Here is a 19,785-nt window from a genome sequence, read left to right as displayed (position 1 = left end):
AGGGACGGGACAGGGGCTGAGAATGAGGGTCCTTGGCCACGGTGGGGGCACAGCGGCTGGGACTGGAACCTTATCTCTTGCAGCCGCAGAAGTGTCAGAAGAGCCCCAAGCAGCAGCTCAGATGGTGGACTGGAGCCCCCAAAGCTGGGTGGGCAGGCAGGGTACCCAAGAACCCAGCACCACGTCCACAGCGCACTCGGCCACAGTGGCCCTGTGTCGTGAGCTCCACGAGCCCCGCCCCACACAGAATGGGGAGCCTGGCCTAAGGGGCCTCAGGTGGGTGGGTCTGCAGGCAGAAGCCACAGCTCACAGGAGCACAGGCCCAGCATGGGTCGCCCACGGCCCAGCAGCGGGTCAGCAGAGCCCGGGCAGCCCACACCACATGCCACAGGGTCGAGACGCCAGAAACTCCTGGACATGCCGCAGAGAGAGGAAGTCTGAGGTTGACCCTCTCCCGGCTGCGGAACCCACCACTGGGGCTGGCGCCAGCTCCCGCTAAGGCTGGGGATGAAGGCCGGGCCTCCTCCCTCTCGCCCTGCCCTCTGCACCGCGCTGTGTGCAGCCCTGAGGCCCAGCAGGACACCGGTCATGCTGGCTGGGCCGCCTGCTGTGCGGCCTTCCCTGGACTGGCCACCTGGAGCCACCCAAGTGCAGGCCGGTTAGGTCCTTGAGCCCTGGGGGCGCTACCCTGCCCCTTGCACATAGTGGGGGGACTTGGCTCTGAGTCCCCAGTCCCCACCACCTCTCCCACTCCCCGCGCTTGGGCCGGGGTTTCAGGGCTGCGGCTCCCGCTGGGACTGTGAGGATGGACCCCGCCAGCTCTGGCGGGATCCTGGGTCCTAACTAGCCTGCGCCTGCGCCCAGGGTGGCTATATCCTGGCTGATCCTGGGGCTTTGGGGTCCTGGGCACCTGGGGTGTCCCGCCCACCTGGTGCTCGTCCAACTACTGCCCTGGGGCTCACGGGTCCTCGCAGGCATCGTCAGGGCCCTTCCCTGCAGAGCCCTAGCCCTCCAGGACGGCGGCCAGGCCAGCACGCGCTGCCGCCACCAGCAGCCGGCCGGGTCCCTCTCGGGCTGGCGTCCTCTCGGGCCAGCCAGGGCGAGCTGCCGGAGGAGAAGCCAAGCTGAAGAATAGCCCGAGAAAAAGAGCTCTAGGAAAGAAAGTGCAGTGGCCATGGTGGCGGTTCTGGCCATCGGCCCGCGGGCAGCGCCCCTCCCAGTGGCCTGGCCTGCGTGTGGCCTGCACTGGTGCTGCCCACCCCAGCCTGTGTCTCAACTGTCTTCTCCCGCCTCTTTTGGGCTTGCAGTAACCCCAAGTCCAAGATGACCTCACTTTAAGGCGCTTAATTATAACCACAGGGACCATTTCCAAATAAGGCTGCCTCCATGGGTGCAGGGTGGGGACCTGGGCGGCTTTGGGGTTTGCCATTCCCCTCACTACAAAGACCAAGAAATGCAGCCCCTTTGGCTTCGTGACAGGCAGAGGCCCCCATGGTCACTGGGGTGTGTGAGGAGGTCATGGGGGGCAGACCAGACTCCCGAGATGGCTGCGACGTGACACCCCACGCGCCTACCCCAGTCACATGCCCTGCCCACACCAGCCTGGCAGAGGCCCGCCGCGCCCGCCCTGCACCCGCCCTTCCTGCGAGCGCCGGACTCTGCTTGTCCAGCACTAGGAGGAGGTCTCCGCCTCGAGAGGGACCTGCTGGACGCAGGAAATCCTGGCACCCGCCCTCTCCCTGGGCTTCCAGCCTGACATGGAAACGCTGCGAGATCTGAGAGCTTTGGCCACCACTGGGACAGTGGCCTGCCCCCCCCCCTCCTCAAACAGGAGGAGGAGGGCCTTGCCCTAGCTGGGCCAACAGGAGAGTCCCCTGCCAGGCCGGGAACCCCATCCTCACCCCACCCAGGAGCAAGGACTGGCCCCCAGGAGCCCCATGGCCACTGGGTACCCAATGGCCAGGAGTGAGTGCTCTGGGGTGCTGGCATGTTGTGGCTGCTTGAGGCCATCCAGGGAGGCAGCCTCAGCCTGGACCCTTGTGGCCTGGGCCTGCCCACACCGGGTTGGGGGCTCTGGCCGGGTGTCCCCGAGCGCAGGGTCCAGTTGGCAGTGGGAGGGTCCATCTCTGCAGAGCCCTCACCGCACAGGCCTGTCCCACCCTCGGAGCCTACCGCAGGTGCCGGGTCGGCGGGGAGTCAAGGAGGCACCCCCACCCCAGAAGGAGGGCCAGGAAAGGGGGCGAGGGCGGACTTAGGATCAGCACAGACTTATACTCAGATTTACACTGCACGCCACAGCTAGGATTCAGTTAGATTCAAGCTCAAATTCTGACTGTTCGCCCGGTAAGGCCAGTCCCACAAGCCCTGCGTCCCTCCACAGGCCGCGCCGCCCGAGGCCTGGAGGTCTGCACAGCTCCAGGGCTCCAGACTCGGGGACTGAACGTCCTCGGCATCTCCAGCTGAGCCAGAGGGAGGACCACGCGCGCTTCAGCACCGGCAGGAAGACCCCAGCCGCGCGGCGACTCTTCAGATCCAAGCTGCCGAGCTCCGGACTCCAGGGGCTGCCACCCTTCTCGGGAGCCGTGCCCGCCAGGCCCTGGGCCACCCTGGGGCCTCACGGCTCCGGGCCTGAGCGGGTCCTCCCCAGCTGTGCGCCGCGGCCGCCGCCCAAGGCCAGGCCCCGGGAGACTGGGCAGCCGGCAGGAACTGGGAAGAGGCAGGGGCGCGGGCCGCAGGGGAGCAGCATTCACCCCAGCAGCACCCCTGGGGGGGCGTCCCCCCTTCTGCCGGCACCTGCAGGGAATGGCCAGCAGCGGCCGGGCCGCCTGGCGATCAGGCCGCCGCCTCACTCGGTCCAAACCAGCGGGGCGACTGCCTGGCGGGGGCTCCAGCGCGGGGCGCCCCGCTGCGGGGCGGGGACCGAGAGCGCTGGGCTTCCGCCACGTGGGCGCCGTCGGCAGCCCCGCGCCCCGCGCCCCCGGCGGGCAGCCCCGAGGACGCAGCGCGCCGTTACACGCGGCCCGAGCCTTCCCGCGAGCGCGTGCGCCGGGAGGACAAGGGACCGCGGCCCCGGAGCCCTGCGCCCCCGCGCCCCGGGCCCCGCGGGGCTCCCCTCGGCGTCGCCCCCTCCCAGCCCCCGCCCCGACCCACGGAGCCCCGCCCACCGGCGCGAGGTCCCGCCCCCGAGACACGGCCCCGCCCCGGCGCCCGCCCCGCCCCGAGGCCCCGCCCCCGAGCTGCGCGCCCTGCGTGCCCTGCGTGCCCTGCGCGCCCTGCGTGCCCTGCGCGGCGGCGGAAGCCGGCGTGGCGCGCGGGCGGCGAGCGGGCCGGGGCGGGACTTCCGGCCGCGCGGCCGCCGGCTCCGGACGGGACGGTGAGGCCCGCGGCGGCGGCGGCGCGGAGGCCGGGCCGGGAGGTGAGGGGCCTCGGGCGCGGCCGGGCCGCAGGCGCGGCGGGGCTGTGGCCGCCCGAGACCCGGGGCCCGCCCGGCGCGAGCCTCCCGGCAGGGCTGGCGGCGGCCTCGGCAGCCGTGGGGCGCCGGCCCCGGCCTGGCCGCGCGCACCCGGCTCCGCGGCGCGCGGGGGCCTCGCCGCCCTGTGGGTCCCCGCGGGCAGCCGCCGAGCGGCCCGCGCCGCCCGCCCTGGCCGCTGCCGCGCCCGTCCCTGCCCGCCGGCCGCCCCCCCCGCCCCGCCCTCCTCCTCCCGGCGCGGGGTCGCCCGAGGCCCAGGGTCGGAGCCGCGAGCGCAGCCCCTGCGGGCAGGCCGGACGGGCTGCCGGGCGCTGGCTGCAGGCGGGGGGGGGCAGCGCCCGCTGGGCCCCGGCAGCTCCTGGGGCCCCTCCTGATCTCTTCCCACCTTTAGCCCCCTGCCGGCCCGGGGCAAGGGTGAGCGCCCTCCTTGCTGCTCCCGCCCACGTGACCCTCACCCCGGCTGTGCCACCCTGGGGGAGCGCCTCGTTTTGGGTGTCTGTCCGGGGCCTGCTGCCCTGTGGCGGCCGGGTTGCCGCATCAGCCCCTCACAGCTGGACAGCGGCCGTCAGCCCAATCAGCGGGTGGGGGGGCGGCCTTGCACCTGCCGTTTCGCAGCCTCACCGGGCACGACAGCAGCTGCAGCCCCCGGCACTGCAGTAGCGCCCCGTGGGGGCCGCTGAGTGGGGGGCCCCGTGTGCAGGGTGTGCTGAGGGCGTCTGTGTCACGGGTTGGCTCGGCTCCCCTCGCCGCTCCCTCCTGTGGGGCTCTCTCGCCCTCGGTGTGTAGGGGCATCTCAGGTGCAGGGGGAGGGCAGAGGCTCCACGTGAGCCCACCCGGGCACTCTCCCAGCTCGTTTCTATGAGCTGCTCTGCTGACCGCTGGCCTCTCATCAGGTCTGGGCGCTGCACCGATGGAGGAGGAGGAGCTCCCTCACCCTGACTTCACAAAGACGGGCGTCTGCTAGCTCCTGTGCCTTCCCTGGTTTGCAATTTGCACTGGCCCTTGTGGCTGGGACCTCCAAGTGGCCACTCTCGCTGGGCCTGCAGGTCTGAGCTGGTGGAAGACCTCTCAGGACAAGCCAGGGCCCGCTGCCCAGCCCAGTGCCCTGGGACCTGCCCTGGGGACCGGCCGTGTCAGCAGAGGGCGGCCCGACCCGCGTGGGCATCACGGCCCACCATGAAGACACTCCTTGGCATGCTCTGGGTGGTGCTGGCCTGCGGCTCTGTCCACACCACTTTGTCAAAGTCAGACGCCAAGAAGGCCGCCTCCAAGACGTTGGTGGAGAAGGTAGGGGCAGCCTGTGGGTGACTGGCTGGGGTGGCACAGGTCCCCCCGCCTGTGTCCTCTCCCCTGAGCCCTTGGGCTCTGGGTGCTCCCAGCAGCCGGTGCAGGTCAGCGGGGCCTGGCGCATATCGGGCTGGCGACCGGCTTTCCACCTCGGTGGGGCATCCGCCCAGGGTCCCTGATGTCAGCCTCGCTCCAGACCCAGCTCTCAGACAAGCCGGCGCAGGAGCGGGGCCTGGCAGTGACAGCCGCCCGGGCCGAGGATGTGGTCCTGGAGCACCGCAGCTACTGCGCAGCCCGGGCCCGCGAGAGGCGCTTCGCAGGAGATGTCCTGGGCTACGTGACCCCGGTAAGCCCCGGGCGCCAGGCGGGCGGGCCAGCTGGGGTGCGCAGCTCAGCTGTCTCCATCCCCCCAGTGGAACAGCCACGGCTACGACGTCGCCAAGGTCTTCGGGGCCAAGTTCACGCGCATCTCGCCCGTCTGGCTGCAGCTGAAGAGACGCGGCCGCGAACTGTTCGAGGTCACGGGCCTGCACGACGTGGACCCAGGTGTGGCGGAGCGGGGGCCGTGCTGGGTCCCCGGGGCTCCAGGAGGGGCAGCGGTTCCCTGAGGGGGCGGCGTGGGGGTCCGGGGAGGGCTTTTCTGGGGCGGCGCCTGTGCTGACTGCCCCCGCCCCGCAGGGTGGATCCGAGCCCTCCGGAAGCAGAACGGGGGTCTCCGCATCGGTGAGTGGGTGGCGGCGGCTCTGCCCACACGTCCCTGGGGCTCAGAGCGAGGTCCTGGGCTGTGCTGGTCTCCCCGCTCCTTCCCCCTGCCCCGTGGGTGTTCTGGGCTCAAGTGCTGGGCCCGGTGGGGGTGGGGGACGCGGTGGCACCCACAAGGCCTGGGAGGCAGTGCAAGGGGAGCCGGGGAGGGGCCCCACCTCTCCGTCCCTCCCGACAACCCCTGGGCGCCTGCCGGGCCTTCAGGCTGGGCGAGAAGCTGCCGTGGGGGAGGCCGAGGCTATGGTGTCCGTCTGCCCTCCAGTCCCGCGGCTGCTGTTTGAGGACTGGACCCACGAGGACTTCCGGAGCGTGCTGGACAGCGAGGATGAGATCGAGGAGCTCGGCAAGACACTGGTCCAGGTGGCCAAGGTGAGGCTCCCCTCCTCACGTTCTCAGCCATGGGCTCCTGTGGCCTGGCAGCCAGGGAGCCTCCGGGAGCCGGGGGGCAGGCGGGGAAGCACGTGAGCACCTCTGCTGCTGGCTCTTGTGGGGACACCTGTGCCGCCCCCCAGCTCCTGGGCTGCCATGGGCCCCGGCCCAGGTGGGTGAGTGATGGGGCCGTCTTGCAGGTGGGCAGAGGCCCTCACTGTGCCGCCCTCTGCTTCTTCAGAGCCAGCACCTGGACGGCTTCGTGGTGGAGGTCTGGAGCCAGCTGCTGGGCCAGAAGCACACGTGAGTGGGCCAGGTGCCGGTGGGCGCTCCGCCTTCTTTTCCTCAAGCCCTGCTGAGGGGGCTACGCCACAGCGTCCAACCTGCGCAAGGTGGGGACTAGGGGGTTGGCCACTGTGGGGACGAGCAGTCCGATCCTGTCATCTCTCTTTCTGCCTGCAAACGTCGCCCGAGTCAGGTCAGGCTGCGCCCCCAGAGGGCATGCTGGGTGGGAAGCCCTCTATGCTGCGGGCTAGTCCACACGCACCCCCGTGTTCTTGTGCTGGGGCAGGGGCACACCCGAGACTTGGAGAAAGCTGGGCCAGCCCTGGAGGAGCTCCTGGATCTCTGGGGGTACAGCTGCCCCACCCCGAGGTCCTGCCGCCCTGAGCTCACTGCGGGGGCTGCTCGGAAAGGCTCCTCTCTGCTCGTGCCCTAGGGACCCTGGCGGCCGTGGGGGGAGGCTGGGGCAGCGGGCTCTGTTCTGGTGACCTCAGGCTCCGGGTCTCCCAGAGCCCAGGAGAGTGATCCGGAGGAATCCTGACTCTTGTCCTGGCCTTGCTCAGCCACCTCTCTGGATGCCCCCAGCCTGGTGCCCTGAGGCAGTGACAGGGCGGTCACAGGGCTCCATACTCCGGGCCACCATAGGGGTCCCTCAGCCCTGGATCCTCCTGCCAAGGTGCGGGGCTGTTGGAAGCTGTCCACAGCGACGCAGCAGCACCAGCCCCCGCGCCACCCACGCACCCGACCCTGCTGCGGTCTTTTGCAGGGGTCTTGTTCACATGCTCACCCACCTGGCCGAGGCTCTGCACCAGGCCCGGCTGCTGGCCATCCTGGTCATCCCGCCGGCCATCACCCCAGGGTGAGTGCACTGCTTGGGGGCTGGGGCCCTGGCCTGGGGATCTGGGGGGTAGGCAGGGCCCGGTGGGCGCCTCCTGGGCGTCCAGCTCCACACCTGGTCTGCTCACAGAGGCGCGGGCACCCCAGGAAGGCGGGCCCTGGCCAGGTGCAGCTGGGCTTCAGGCCTCCTGGGCCTCAGCACGGCTCTTGGGGCTGGGGGCCCGAGTTGCCAGCGGGTGGGGCATGCGGGCTGGGCAAGGGAGCTGACTCTCCGTTGGACCTGGACGCCCGTCACTAAGGGCGAGTTCCCTCCGGGCGGGTGGCCAAGCGGGGCTGGCATGCTCACCTGCAGGACTCACCAGCCCGGCCTGTTCACGCGCGAGGACTTCGGGCGGCTGGCGCCCGCACTGGACGGCTTCAGCCTCATGACCTATGACTACTCCACCGCGCAGCAGTGAGTGGGTGTCTGCCCGGGGGCCAGGGGACCCACTGGGGACGCCCAGCACGCCCAGGAGGAGGCCCTGCCCAGGGCAGGTGCTGCCCAAGGCTCCTCGGTGGGCCGGGTCTGGCCAGCAGGAGGGACCCACGGGAGGCCGCAGCCCTGCACCCTCCCCGCAGGCCCGGCCCCAACGCCCCACTGTCCTGGGTTCGCGCCTGCGTCCAGGTCCTGGATCCCGAGGCCAGGTGGCGAAGCAAGATCCTTCTGGGGCTCAATCTCTACGGCATGGACTATGCAGCCTCCAGGGATGGCCGCGAGCCAGTGGTGGGGCCCAGGTGCGTGCCCCGGCCCGCGCAGTGGTGGGAATGTGGGAATGGGCGCCACGTCGGGCTTGAGGGAGGGGTTCGTGGGCTGCCACCTGCCCTGCACCCCAGTCTCGGAGCCACACGCCCCGGTCCCTGTACAGCAGCCACACTGGGCCCCGCTTCCTGAGGAGCTGCCCCCTGCTTTCCTCAGCAGGGGTGGCTGAGGGCCCCTTTGGCTGAAGCGTGGCTCAGGCTGAGGTGGCCACACCTTGCCCTGCAGTGCCCGCCCACACTTGCCCACCCGGGGCCCCCATGGGAGTGACAGCCTGGAGATGGATCAGGGTGCCAGGAGCAGCCTGCCCTAGGGCCCGCCCCCAACGGGGTCTAAGGTCTGGGCCTAAAGGCGGCTCAGGCCCCCAGTGCCCGTCGTGCCCCGGCCTTCCTGTCTGAGGGTCACAGGCGGCCCCAGCCAGTGTGCAGCAGTGCTCTGGGGCCCAGGGGTGGCCCCATGGGTGGTGGCAGAGGCGCTGAACCCACCGCATGACCTCCCCAGGTACATCCAGATGCTGAAGGAGCACAGACCCCGGCTGGTGTGGGACAGCCAGGCCGCCGAGCACGTCTTCGAGTACAAGAAGTGAGTGTCGGGGGGGGGGGGCAGGGGCCAGGGGGGTCCTGGGGTGCTGACGCCAAGGGCTAGGGGCCTTCCTGGAGGGAGGAGGCGACACCTCTTCAGCAGGTGTCCTCTTCTTCCGCAGGAGCCGAGGCGGGAGGCACGTGGTTTTCTACCCAACCTTGAAGGTACGCAGGGCTGGGGGCTGGAGCCAGGGGTCGGGGGGCCAGGGGCGTGGGGGGGGGAAGGCCGGCTGCCACCGGGCGGGGCTGACGCTGCCTTCTGCCTGCAGTCTGTGCAGCTGCGGCTGGAGCTGGCCAGGGAGCTGGGCGTCGGGCTGTCCCTGTGGGAGCTGGGCCAGGGCCTGGACTACTTCTATGACCTGCTCTAGCTGCGGCTGCGGCCGGCGGAATACAGGCTGCTGTCTCTGCATCGTCTGCTGTGTCCTTGGCGGTGGGCAGGCGTGGGTGCTGCTGAGAGCCAGCCCGGGCTGAGCCCAGGGCCAGGTTGGACCCTGTGGGGTGCAGTGCAGCCCTGCTCCCCATGGCCACCTGGGGGCACCGAGGCAGCCTGGCTGCAGGCAGCTCGCTGCTCACTGGGATGCGCAGGAGCTCCACGGCTCCCCTGAATATTTGGGGTCCTGGGGCACAGTCACGGCTCCTCCCCTGTGGGGCAGGGACCACGGCAGCCTTGGTTGTGCTCAGGAGAGGGGCCCTGCAGCACTGGCCCTTGGCCAGAAGCCCCAGAGAAGGGCCTGGAGGCACACGCTGGCCTAGCAGGGTGCACCCTTGGGAGCCCTGTCTCTGCCAGCACCTCCCCCACCAGTGAGACCCTCAGCCCCTGCTCCCACACTGTCTGCCTCAGCCCCCAGCTCTGGGGCAGAAGCTCAGAGCCAGGATGGTCTCAGGTTGCACGCATCCGTCTCTCCAGCCAGGCCAGGTGCTGAGGGCCTGAGGCCTCATGGTGTGCGGGCGGGTCATGGCAGTGGGGGGTGGCGAGCGGGTGCCGCCGCAGGGAGAGCTGGGAACTAGAGCAGATGCTCCTCACGAGTGAGAAGCCCCCAGCCCCCTCCGGGCTGGGAGCTGGTTTGATGCAGTGACCGTCTCTCCCTGAGCCCAGACAGCTCAGTTTATTTGCAAAACCCATACACGGGAGGTGGGCAAAGTCCCAGACAAACAGGAATAAAAAGTGTGGGCGACACTGGGGCGAGCTGGCTGGACGGGGGAGCCAGGATGGGGGTAGAGAGGTATGGCGGGGTGTGGTCCTCGGTGGGGCCCCAGCCCGCCTTGAGCACCGGGACCCTGCCTAGCCAGGGCCGGGCGGGTGGGGACGCTGCCGTGGGGATGTGGGTGTGGAAAGTGACAAAGCCTCTGGCCAGAACACGTGCCCAGCTGAGTCAGGACCCCCACGCTGGTTGGCCAAGTCTGGTGGGCAGGCAGTGGCTTCTGGCGACTGGTCCTGTGCAGCAGAGCCGGCGGGAGGCATCTACCCGCAGGAGGCGTCCGCCTTTGCCACTTGGCAGTACATGGTCATGGCGAAGGCCAGGCCTAGGAGCTGCAGGGACATGCGTCTAGGCAGCTGCCCCAGCACTGCACCCCACCCCGCCCTCAGAGTCTGGCTGCCAGGGCTCGCTCTGCAAGCCACTTTGGGGGCTGTGGGCGCCAGGCTGCCACCACCCCCCAAGAGGAGCGACGGTCCCCGCGCCCTCCCCCCACCACAGCTCTGCCCAGCGCTCCCAATACTCCAACTGTAGAAGCCAACACTGGCTGGCACCGGCTTCCCGAGACCACGTCTGTGGCTCTCAACTGCATGGGCCTTCCCCAGAGCCTGAGATGCCGAAGGTCACCTCCCGTGGAGGTCATCCAGGCTGCCTGACCCACGCACCGGGCTCTGCTGTTTTGCTTCATGGGCCCAGGCGGCCTCGGCCAGACAGTGGGGTGGCGTACCTGCACCAGCGCCGTGCACAGCCCAAAGATGCCCACGGCCAGCAGGTTCTCCTGGAGCCACGCCTTCACTGTCGAGTAGCACGGCTGCAGGAAGAGCCAGCCGCCTCAGTCGTGCTGCCGGCGCCCCGCCCTGCCCGGGGACCGCCCGGCGCTCACCGCCTTCCACCAGGTGCCGGGCGCGTGCAGGCCGCAGCTCTCACTGAACTCCAGGCAGCAGGAGTCGGGCACGCGCGTGGCGTTGTAGACCTCAAACCAGTCGGTGTAGTTGGAGACCCCGCAGCAGCGGAACTGCAGAGAGGGGCGAGGGTGTGGGCGCGCGCCCTGGCCCTCCCCCCACCACCACCCTACCTGCACTCACGTCGGTCTGGATGATGCTCCACGCGTTGGTGAGGCCCACATTGCCTGGCGTGCCGTACAGGTGCAGCCCCTTCTTCAGGTCTCGCTGGGCGTACCTGTCGATCTGCGGACACGGCCGCTGGACCACCCCCTCCTGTGCCCGGACCCCACCCCGAGGCCCTCTGGGCCCCTCCTGTGGCCCGGCCCACGCGCCCTGCTGGCATCCGCGGCCTAACTTGCAAGTAAACAAGTAAACTGGCAGTCTTCCCATCAGAGTCCCGTGAGCTTGCGTTGCGCCTGGACGCCACCGGCCCAGAGCCCCGCAGTGGGCCCCGCCCCTCGCCCCTCGCCCCTCGCCCAGCCCCGGCCGCACCTGGTCAGTGTAGGCGAAGAAGAGCACAGCGGCCGCGGCCTCCAGCAGGAACACCAGCAGCAGCAGCACAAAGAACTGGGAAGCAGAGGGGTCCCGCCTCAGCTGCCACCCCAGCCGCCCCCAAGGCCACAGCTCCAGACAGGCGCCCGGTGCTGCAGGCCCCTGGGGGCCTGACCCGGAGGCATCTGGGCTGCAGGGTCATGCTCGGCTGTGCTCGTGCCCCCCAGGGGCCCTGGCAGGGCCTGTGAGGGACTTGACGGTAGAGATATCCAGACCCTGGGTCTCAGCCCACCGGGGAGACCGGCACCCACTCGGCCAAGTCCCCGCTTCTGCACAAACCTGCCCCCTGGGGCACCCCAGGCAGCGCTGAGCAGATGGAGTGGGCAGAGGTGGCCAGGAAGCTCTGGGGGCGCCTCCCTGCCCCTGTGGGGCCTGTGTACAGGGCTGGGTGCCTGGCCGGGCCAGGGCGGCAGGCACTAGCCTCTACTGGGCACTTTCCAGTTTGATCCCCATTACCGTGGGCTCAGGTTGGGTGCTAGGGAAGAGCCACACTGCAGCCCCGGGGCGAGGCCAGGGAGCTGAGGGGTGCTGATACCTGGGGAAGCCACAGGGATGGGAGGACGTGGCCCCACCCAGACCCTAGAGAAGGGCCCTCAGCATAGGGGGTCCCTGAGCCGGCCTCAGTGACCCAGCCCCAGCGGGTGGGGGGCGGGGGGCTTCCCTTCTCCACTGATGGGCGGGGCGACCCCCAAAAGGGTCCTGGGGCGGGGCGCACGAGTGCCCCGCCCAGGGCCGCCCACCCAGCTCGGCAGCCGCAGGGAGCGCCGCAGGCAGGACACCCCGGCCAGGCCCCAGCCCCAGGCAACTCACGGTCAGCAGCAGGCACTGGTTCTCCTTGATGGCCCCGATGCAGCCCACAAAGCCGATGGCCATGACGAAGGCGCCGGTGACCATGAGCAGGTTGGCGGCCGACAGGGACGGGAAGGAGGAGGACAGGGTGGCGAAGTTCCCCTGCGTGGCGGCCAGCCACACGCCCACGCCCAGGATCCCGCAGCCGCCCAGCTGGCCGCGCCGGCGGGAGAGGCACAGTGAGGGTGCCGGCCCCGCCCCCTCCGGCCCCGCCCACCCCGGGCCACGCCCCCTCCGGCCCCACCCGCCCCGGGCCACGCCCACATCTGCCCCACGCCCTCTCGCCTGCCCCAGGCCACGCCCACCCCGGCCCCACCGCCCCAGGCCACGCCCACATCCGCCCCGCCCGCCCCGGGCCACGCCCCTCCGGCCCCACCCGCCCCGGGCCACGCCCACATCTGCCCCACGCCCTCTCGCCCGCCCCAGGCCACGCCCACCTCCGGGCACCTCCTGGCCACGTCCACCCCACGGGCCTCGCCCTTCCACTCTGGCCAGACCCTCAGGGCTGGTCCCTCCTGCACGCCTCAAAACACAGCCACTGGGATGGGGGCCCCACCCCTGCAGCTTGGCCACACAGGGCTAAGGGGGTGCGAGTGGGGGCTGAGGACGCCCCCTCCTCCACCTTGGACGCAGATGGGGCGCAGGCGCCTTCACCACCAGTGACCCGGTAGAGGGAGCCTGGGCTCCAAGGCCTCCCGAGGTCCGCGTCCTCTGGCCGCTGTGCCCACACTGCCCTCAGGCTGCATCCCTCCCAGCCGGGAGCAGAGCAGCTGGGAGCCCCACAAGGCCCCGCTCCCTAAAACCCACCTCCCAGTGGGTGCCCGAGGACACCACACGCCCAGACCCAGGGGGTGCCCATCTGTTCCTCCAGTGCCTCTGGATAGCTCCATCTGTCCCCTATTAAAGGCAACCCCAAGCCCCCTCCCCCAGACTGCCCCATGGCACCAGGGCAGGGCCGGCGCCTCCCCCAGCCCCTGCTGGAGCTCACTGTCATGGCCCTCCTGGGGCTCATGACCACCAGCAGCAGCCGGCGAGAGGCTGGAGGGCAGGCAGGTGGCGCCGGCCTGGAGGCAGTGCCCGCGGGCAGGGCTGAAGGGGCGCCGCTCTGGCTTCACAACTCAGGCTGGCCACAAACAGAATGGACCCACACCCAGCAGGGGCCAGCAGAGCCGCAAGCTGACCGCACCTCAGTCCCGCCCCGGGCTTCCTGGTGTGCTGGGGAAGGCGGCAGCCCTGGGGCCTCTGCAACCCCCCAGGGCCATCTGCATCATACAGCCCAGCCCAGGTCAGGCCCGGCCTGGATGCAGGGTCCCGCCGGGAATGCCCAGCCTAGCCCAGGTCAGGGTCACTCCCAGCTCACAGGCTCAAGGCCACCATGAGCCCTACTGGGCTACTGGGCACACTCACACCCCATTTTCCAGACAAACTGAACCCCTGTTAGAAGCAGAGGCAGCAGGGGGCAGAAGGCACCCCCACCTGCTTGCCCCGCAGCCCAGCTGGGCAGGCCCCCACAGCCAGGCACCTCAAGAGCCCGCAGACACCCATCTGCCCAGGAGCCCTGGGGTGCACCATGCAGTGAGCCTGACGGGCGAGGGTGCCATTATTGGGGAGCAACCCGCTCCTGGGTCGTGGGTGGTGCCAGGGGCTCAGCCCGGTCTCCCTCGGGACCTGGGTGGCCAAGAAAGAACCCCAGCTGGAGCACCCGCTGCCCGCAAACTGCCCAGTCCCCCACCACCCACGCCTCCGGCTCCAGCACCGCACGAGAGCACCCACCACAGGGCGCAGGCCACCCCAGACCCACAGCCCCGGCACCCCAGAGGGGCCCCTCCAGGCCACGTGCCTGTGGGGCTACTGGGAGCAGGGGCCTGACCCGGCCAGCCGGACCACACAGCCTGGGCTTCCCGTCCATTGCTGGTCGGAGATGAGACAGACCTGCACACCAAGGCTGCCCCGCCCAGCGTGGCTCCTGCCTAGGGCAAATCCGGGAGACTGGCCAGGCTGGATGGGGGCCGGGAGGGTGGGGGGGTGGGGGGTGGACCTGGGGGGGTGGGGGGTGGGAAACACCAGCAGCCATGCTGATTGGAGGGCCCTGCTCACAAAGGGGCTGGGGCCCCGGGGCCAGGCAGGTGGCTCTACGAGCTCAGCAATGGTCATGCCCCTGCCTGCAGGCGGGAAGGACCGTCCAAGGCACTGATCTCAGGATGGCCTCGTGGCTGGACACCGGCTTCTGAGCTCTGGGCACCACCTTGTGGAGGGGCCCATCATCGGATAGGGGCACAGAAGGGGCAGGGAAGCCGTCCCCACCCACCCCCATGCGACACCCAGCACCTTTGGGGTTGCAGGCCACACAGGGCCCCCACACCTCCTGAGGGTGGGGCTGGAGCCAGACCCTAGGCGCTCAGGGTGCAGGCAGGGAGCACTGTCCCTCACGCCTGCTGCCTGCCCCAGCGCCCCCACTGCACCAGGGCGTGGGGAGGGCAGGAGTGGGCAGCAGAAGAGGAGGACAGCTGGGCGTAGGGAAGGGGCTGCGGCAGAGGCCCCACCCTGGGGGAGATGCGGGCGGCACCCCCACGTGGGCTCCAGCACAGCCCCACACAGGGCCGTGGGTGCAGCTCTTACTGCAAGTTGACAGGAGAACTACAACCTGGGGTGCAGGAGAGCGCTGGCCACTGGCCATGCGGCGCTGCCCTCTCCCACCCACAGCAGCCCAGATGAGGCCAGGAGCAGACCCCAACCCACGACTCCAGGGACAGCTCAGCCTCCAGCAGCCAGCGCAGGCCTGGCACTCAGTGAGCCCATGCCACCCTCCAGTGCCCCCCTCCCCCTCCCCTTGCTTGAAGAGTGTCAGGCTGGCAAAGGAAGGGGCTGTGGGGCGACATGGCAGGGTGCTGGCCAGACCTCCTGCTGCCCCCCTGGCCACAGAGCCCAGTTGGCAGATGGCAGGGCAGCTGGACATGTGTCTGGGATGGGGCAAGCGGCCGGTGCCCGCAGGGGCCGAGCCTGTGCCCAGAGCCCCCGCGGGCAGGCAAAGCTGCTGGGGGGACGTGCCCCACCAGCCCAGGACGGCCGCATCCGCATCCTCCAGGGGCCGTGCGTGCCCTGCGCTGAGACGCATCCTGTAGATGCCCAGGGGGCCTGAGGACGTGAGGGGCTCAGGACCCTCGGGGCTGACGGAGCGTTCCCCCCTTGACTGGATGCTGTTCTGAAACGGGGAGTCTGCCCGCGGGCGTGGAAGCGATCGATGCTCCTAACCAGGAGCCGTGGGGTCCCACCCCCTCCCTGGCTCGCGGCACGAGCGCCCAGGCTCAGACCTGCGGAGGCCGGGCCGGCGCGGAGCCCAGGAGGCAGCCAGGGGGACAGCACCCCCAAGGGTCGCCGGGCTTGGAGGCCTCGCCCTCGCTGCAGAGCCCAATCTTCTCTGCGGAGGCCCAGCAGCCCGCCCCGAACCCCCTCCCAGCCTGGACTCAGAGGCTGGCTCTGGAGCACCGGGGAGCAGCTGACATGCCGCAGACAGCACCCAGGTGCCTGGGCTCCACAGCGGGGCCACAGCTGACCGACCATGGACCCTCCAACCATGGGGGCCACCGCTGCCTCCAGAACCGGCCTTGCTGGGAATGTCCCCACAGCAGGACGGGGCCGGGACCTTGAGCTGCCCACAGCAGCTGCATCCCGGACAGCAGGGTACGGCGGACTCAGCCCCACCCCTGAGACCCACGCAGACCTAGCAGAAGCCGGGCCACAGGGAGAGCCACCTTCCCTGCCAGCCTCCCACCTTCCTCCAGGGGCGCTGCCCAGACCGGGGAATGCTGGGGCACCGGCCGGGGGACGCTTTGGCCAGAGCCAGGGAGGCCTGGGCGGCTCCGGGACAGCGGTGCAGGACGCAGGCCAGGCCGGGCAGGGCAAGTGACCAGAGAGCGAAGCCCAGGCAGAGGAAGCCAGAGGCACCAGGGCCCGGCTCCCCCAGTGCCGCCCTCAGCGGGGAGGGCGCAGAGAGCACAGTCCAAACCTGTCCCCCGCACACAGCCGGAGCCACCCCGGCTGCATGAGCACCGCACAGTCCTGAGCCTCCCAGCCCCGGCTCCCAGCAGGGCTGGGCTGCAGGGCGGGGACAGGATAGACCCAGGCAGGGTCTGGAGGCCCAGCCAGCCGGGACGCCCCCTTCACCCATTGCCCAGGCCCCTGCGGTCAGCTCGGGGGAGGCAGAGACCACCGCCCAATGGGAGTGGCAACGGCTGGGGGCGCGATGCTCTGCTGGCGGCCCGGGGTGTGGAAGGAGACCCTGACCACCTCTGGGATCTGATCAGTGCCCACCCCTCCCGCCCCCAGTCAGTCACCTCCAGGCCTGCCAGCCACCACCGTGGGGACGCCACAGCCGCCAGCTCAGCCACCTGCCAGCTGCCGCCGTGTCCATCACGCGGCCCACGACACGCTGACCCTGCCAGCTGGCCCCACCCGCGAGTGGAGATGAGCGCCCCCCAGCCCCCGGGTCCGGTCACCCTCTCCGCAGCGTCTCGCGGAGAACCAGCCTTGGGCTCACTCCTCTGAAGATGGACATCTGGGGCCCGGGCTGGCCATCCCTGCCCACCACCCCTACACTCCTACCCCCAGGGGGACAGAGAGGCAAGGCCCAGGAGGGAAGGAATGCCGGAAGGGACGGGGCTTCTGGACCTCTGGCCCCGGCTGGACTATGCAAGTGAGCATTCCCGCGGGGAGCCCGCGGCCACGCCCCCGCGGCACGGGCGATGACCTTGCAGCCGGGTCCCCAAGCTCCGGTCCAGCCAGCAGCCCGGCCGGCCCGGCCGGCTCCCCCCTGACCAGCCGCGGCAGCCGCCGCCCCCCGCCCTGCAGGTCCCGCTGGCGGCAGCTCTGCGCAGACCCGCCGGTCCCGGGAGGGGGGGGCAGGCCCCCCAGGCGCGCCCCGCGGGCAGCGACCCCGGCGCCCAGGGGCGCAGCGCCTCGGCTGCAGCGCGCCCCGCGGGCGAGACGCCCCCCTGGGAGCCCCCGCGGCGGGGCCGGCGCCGCCCTCGACTCACCCAGAAGAGCAGGTTGAAGGCGAACATGAGGAACTTGACGGCCCGCAGGCAGCCGCGCGCCATGCCGCCGCGCCGCAGCTCTAGGAGGAGGACGAGGCTCAGGTCCAGGTGGAAGACCACGCACCGGCCGCCGCGCGCCCGGGGCCCGGGGCCCGCGCGCCGCCCGGCCGAGGGGCCGCCGCCGTCCCCGCCGCGCGCGAAGCCCGGGTCCGCGCCCTCCGGCGACGGGCTGCGCCGGCCCCGGGCCTCGTCCGTGCTCGAGCGGCGCATCGCGCGGGCGCCGGGCCCCGGCCGCCGCTCAGCGCCCGCGCCGCCGCCCCCGGGCGCCCCAGGCCGCCGGCGCGCGCTCGGCCGCTCGCGCCCCGGGACCCGGCCGCCGGCCCGGGGCCGCCGCAGCCGCCCGCCCGCCCCGCCGCGCCCCGCCGCGCCCGCCGCCCCGCCCCGCCGCGCCCCGCCCCGCCGCCAATCGGCGCCCCGCCCTCCGCCCCGCCCCGCAGCCAATCCACGCCCCCCGCCCCGCCCCGCCGCCAATCGGCGCCCCGCCCTCCGCCCCGCCCTCCGCCCCGCCCCGCAGCCAATCCACGCCCCCCCGCCCCGCCCCGCCGCCAATCGGCGCCCCGCCCTCCGCCCCGCCCCGCAGCCAATCCACGCCCCGCCCCGCCCCGCCGCCAATCGGCGCCCCGTCCCGCCCCGCCGCCAATCGGCGTCCGTGTCCCGCAACCAATCGGCGCCCCGCCCACCGCCCCACCCCCTCGCCCCGCCGCCAATCCACGCCCCGCCCCCCGCCATTCCACGCCCCGCCGTCAATCCACGCCCCGCCCCGTCCCACCCCCCGCCATTCCACGCCCCGCCCCCGCCCCGCCGCCAATCCACGCCCCGCCCCGCCCCGCTGCCAATCCACGGCCCGCGTGGGGGCGACCCCCGAGCGCACCGGGAGCGCAGAGCGCGGCGGCCTGGAGGGGCGGCCCAGTGGCCGTCGCGGCCGCGGGGAGGCTCGGGCCGGGGTCCCCGGTCCGGCCCCGGCTGCGGACCGAGCGCAGCCGCGCGGGGGGCAGCGAGCTGGGGGCGCGCTCCCGAGCAGCCGACCCCGCCGCGAGAGCGCGCAGCGCGGGCCCCCGCGACAGCTCGGCGGGGAGCGGCGCCCGCTGGGGCGCGGGGCGGTGCCCGCGGCTGGCCCGAGTGGAGGCGCAAGGAGGGCGCTTTGGGGAGCCCTGGTGTGGGGGTTTCAGACTTCCAGGGAGGGCAGACACGCAGGGGAGCTGAGCCGACCCGGAGCCACAGGCAGGCGCCCGGAAAGCCGGCCCTGGCTCTGCCCCCGGACCCCCGCCGCGCGGCCCACCCAGCCGTGCCAGCCCAGCAGGCCCGGCCCCACCCCCGCGCCTGCACAAGTGGCCCTGGGGTGGGGGCTCGCACCCCCATGTCCCTTGCTGCACCTCCCCCTGCAGTGACCTTTAGGGCAGTCCCTGGCCATCCCCACGCGCTCCAGGGCGCCGCGGCCCAGCCCACAGTCCACCCGAGACACAGCCCTCAGCTGCGCCCCTGGCACCCACCCCTGGGGGCACTGGGCCTCTGGGCCTGGGGGCAGGATGACAGCCGCACCCCCACCCGGCAGGCCCAGGGCCCCAGCCACGGCCCCGAGCTGCCCGGTCACCACGGCCCATGGCAGTGTCAGCCCCGCGCGCCAGTCCCGAAGCTGCAGCCCAGCGTGGACAACTCCCTCCAAGTCCCAGGGAGCTGGGCAGCAGCCAAGGGGGGGCCGGGACGCAGCCAGAGGAGAGGCAAGAGGGGAGGTGAGTGGAGGGGGGAGGAGAGGAGGGCGGGGTAGGGCAGGGGGAGGGGAGGGGCGCCCCAGGGTCCTCTGGCTGTCTGGAACCCAATGGAAGCCCCCAGACCCAGCACAGACCGTCTGCTCCACTGCCTGGGAACAAGGGCGTCTGCTGCCCCTGGAGACCCCCGGGCCCCAGCAGCCTCTGGCCTCCTTGCCCCGCCCAACTCAGCTGCCCCAGGCTCCGAGTCAGGCCTGGCAGGAGACGGCCTGTCCCTGAGGAGCCAGACCTGACCCGCCTGCCCGCAGCCACCACACCCAGGAGAGCTCAGTCCCTGGTGGACGCCAGCCCATCCCCTGCCCCTCTGAGCCCAGGACAGGCACCGGCAGGGAGGGGGCGGAGAGCAGGGAAGGGGTCTCCAGGGCAGCCCCTGAGGGCCCGCATGGGGCCAGGTTGGGAGGGGGGGACAGTGACTGCGTGGGCTGGGCCCTCTACCCCTGACTGCCCTCAGGGTGCTCCCCGCTCCCTGCAGCCCCAGCCGCCAGCCCTGCACCGCCCTCCCCCCGCCCACCCCCCGCAGCAGGAGCGAGGTTGCAGCCCAGCTTGGAGGCTTCCCTGGACAGCTGGACCCCATCCCAGGGACCCCACCCCAGGGCCATGTCTGAGCCCAGCCCCTCCCACACAGGAGTCCTCTGCGTGCCCACACGCCCAGGACGGCCTCTGGAGCAGCCGCACGCAGGGGTCAGACAGGGATGAGCAGGAGGCAGCCCTCAGTGGGCTGGGGGGGGTACCTGGGCGTGGCCGGGAGAAGTGGCCTCTCAGCACCCTGGAGGCTAGCCGCCAGGCGGTCAAGGAGCCAGGGCAGGCGGCACTGTGAAGGATGGAGGGGCAGGATGGAGGCCAGGCCAGGCCCTGGCCGGAGCAGGAGGGAAGCAGGGGCTAGACCGGATGGGGGGTGGGGGGGCCATTGGGGCTCCCGTGCTCACAGACTCACACCCCCCAGGCCATGTGCCTGCCCCCACCCCCCGCCAGCCACCCCCAGGCCAAGGGTACCTCCTCCTC

The 19,785-nt window shown here is 71.8% G+C and overlaps 2 protein-coding genes across 2 annotated transcripts; one reads left to right on the top strand and one right to left on the bottom strand.

Annotated features, from left to right (window-relative positions):
• Positions 1 to 4,645: 4,645 nt before the first annotated feature.
• CHID1 (chitinase domain containing 1) lies at positions 4,646 to 8,777 on the top strand (the record flags this gene model as incomplete). Its single annotated transcript, XM_084230589.1, has 12 exons — positions 4,646 to 4,756; positions 4,953 to 5,102; positions 5,170 to 5,302; positions 5,435 to 5,479; positions 5,781 to 5,887; positions 6,129 to 6,190; positions 6,936 to 7,028; positions 7,359 to 7,460; positions 7,625 to 7,780; positions 8,304 to 8,384; positions 8,506 to 8,548; positions 8,653 to 8,777. 12 exons carry the CDS (start codon positions 4,646 to 4,648, stop codon positions 8,749 to 8,751), a joined length of 1,182 nt encoding a protein of 393 aa, XP_084086715.1. The 3' UTR covers positions 8,752 to 8,777.
• Positions 8,778 to 9,619: 842 nt separating this feature from the next.
• Positions 9,620 to 17,227, bottom strand: TSPAN4 (tetraspanin 4; the record flags this gene model as incomplete). The annotated part of the gene is made up of 7 exons (XM_084240051.1): positions 9,620 to 9,914; positions 10,307 to 10,390; positions 10,463 to 10,594; positions 10,665 to 10,766; positions 11,016 to 11,090; positions 11,886 to 12,077; positions 16,958 to 17,227. 7 exons carry the CDS (start codon positions 17,225 to 17,227, stop codon positions 9,846 to 9,848), a joined length of 924 nt encoding a protein of 307 aa, XP_084096177.1. The 3' UTR covers positions 9,620 to 9,845.
• Positions 17,228 to 19,785: the final 2,558 nt, after the last annotated feature.

This window comes from Talpa europaea, assembly GCF_964194135.1.
Source record: "Talpa europaea genome assembly, chromosome: 1".
Classification (NCBI taxonomy): domain Eukaryota; kingdom Metazoa; phylum Chordata; class Mammalia; order Eulipotyphla; family Talpidae; genus Talpa; species Talpa europaea.
This window is presented reverse-complemented; position numbering and strand designations above follow the sequence as displayed.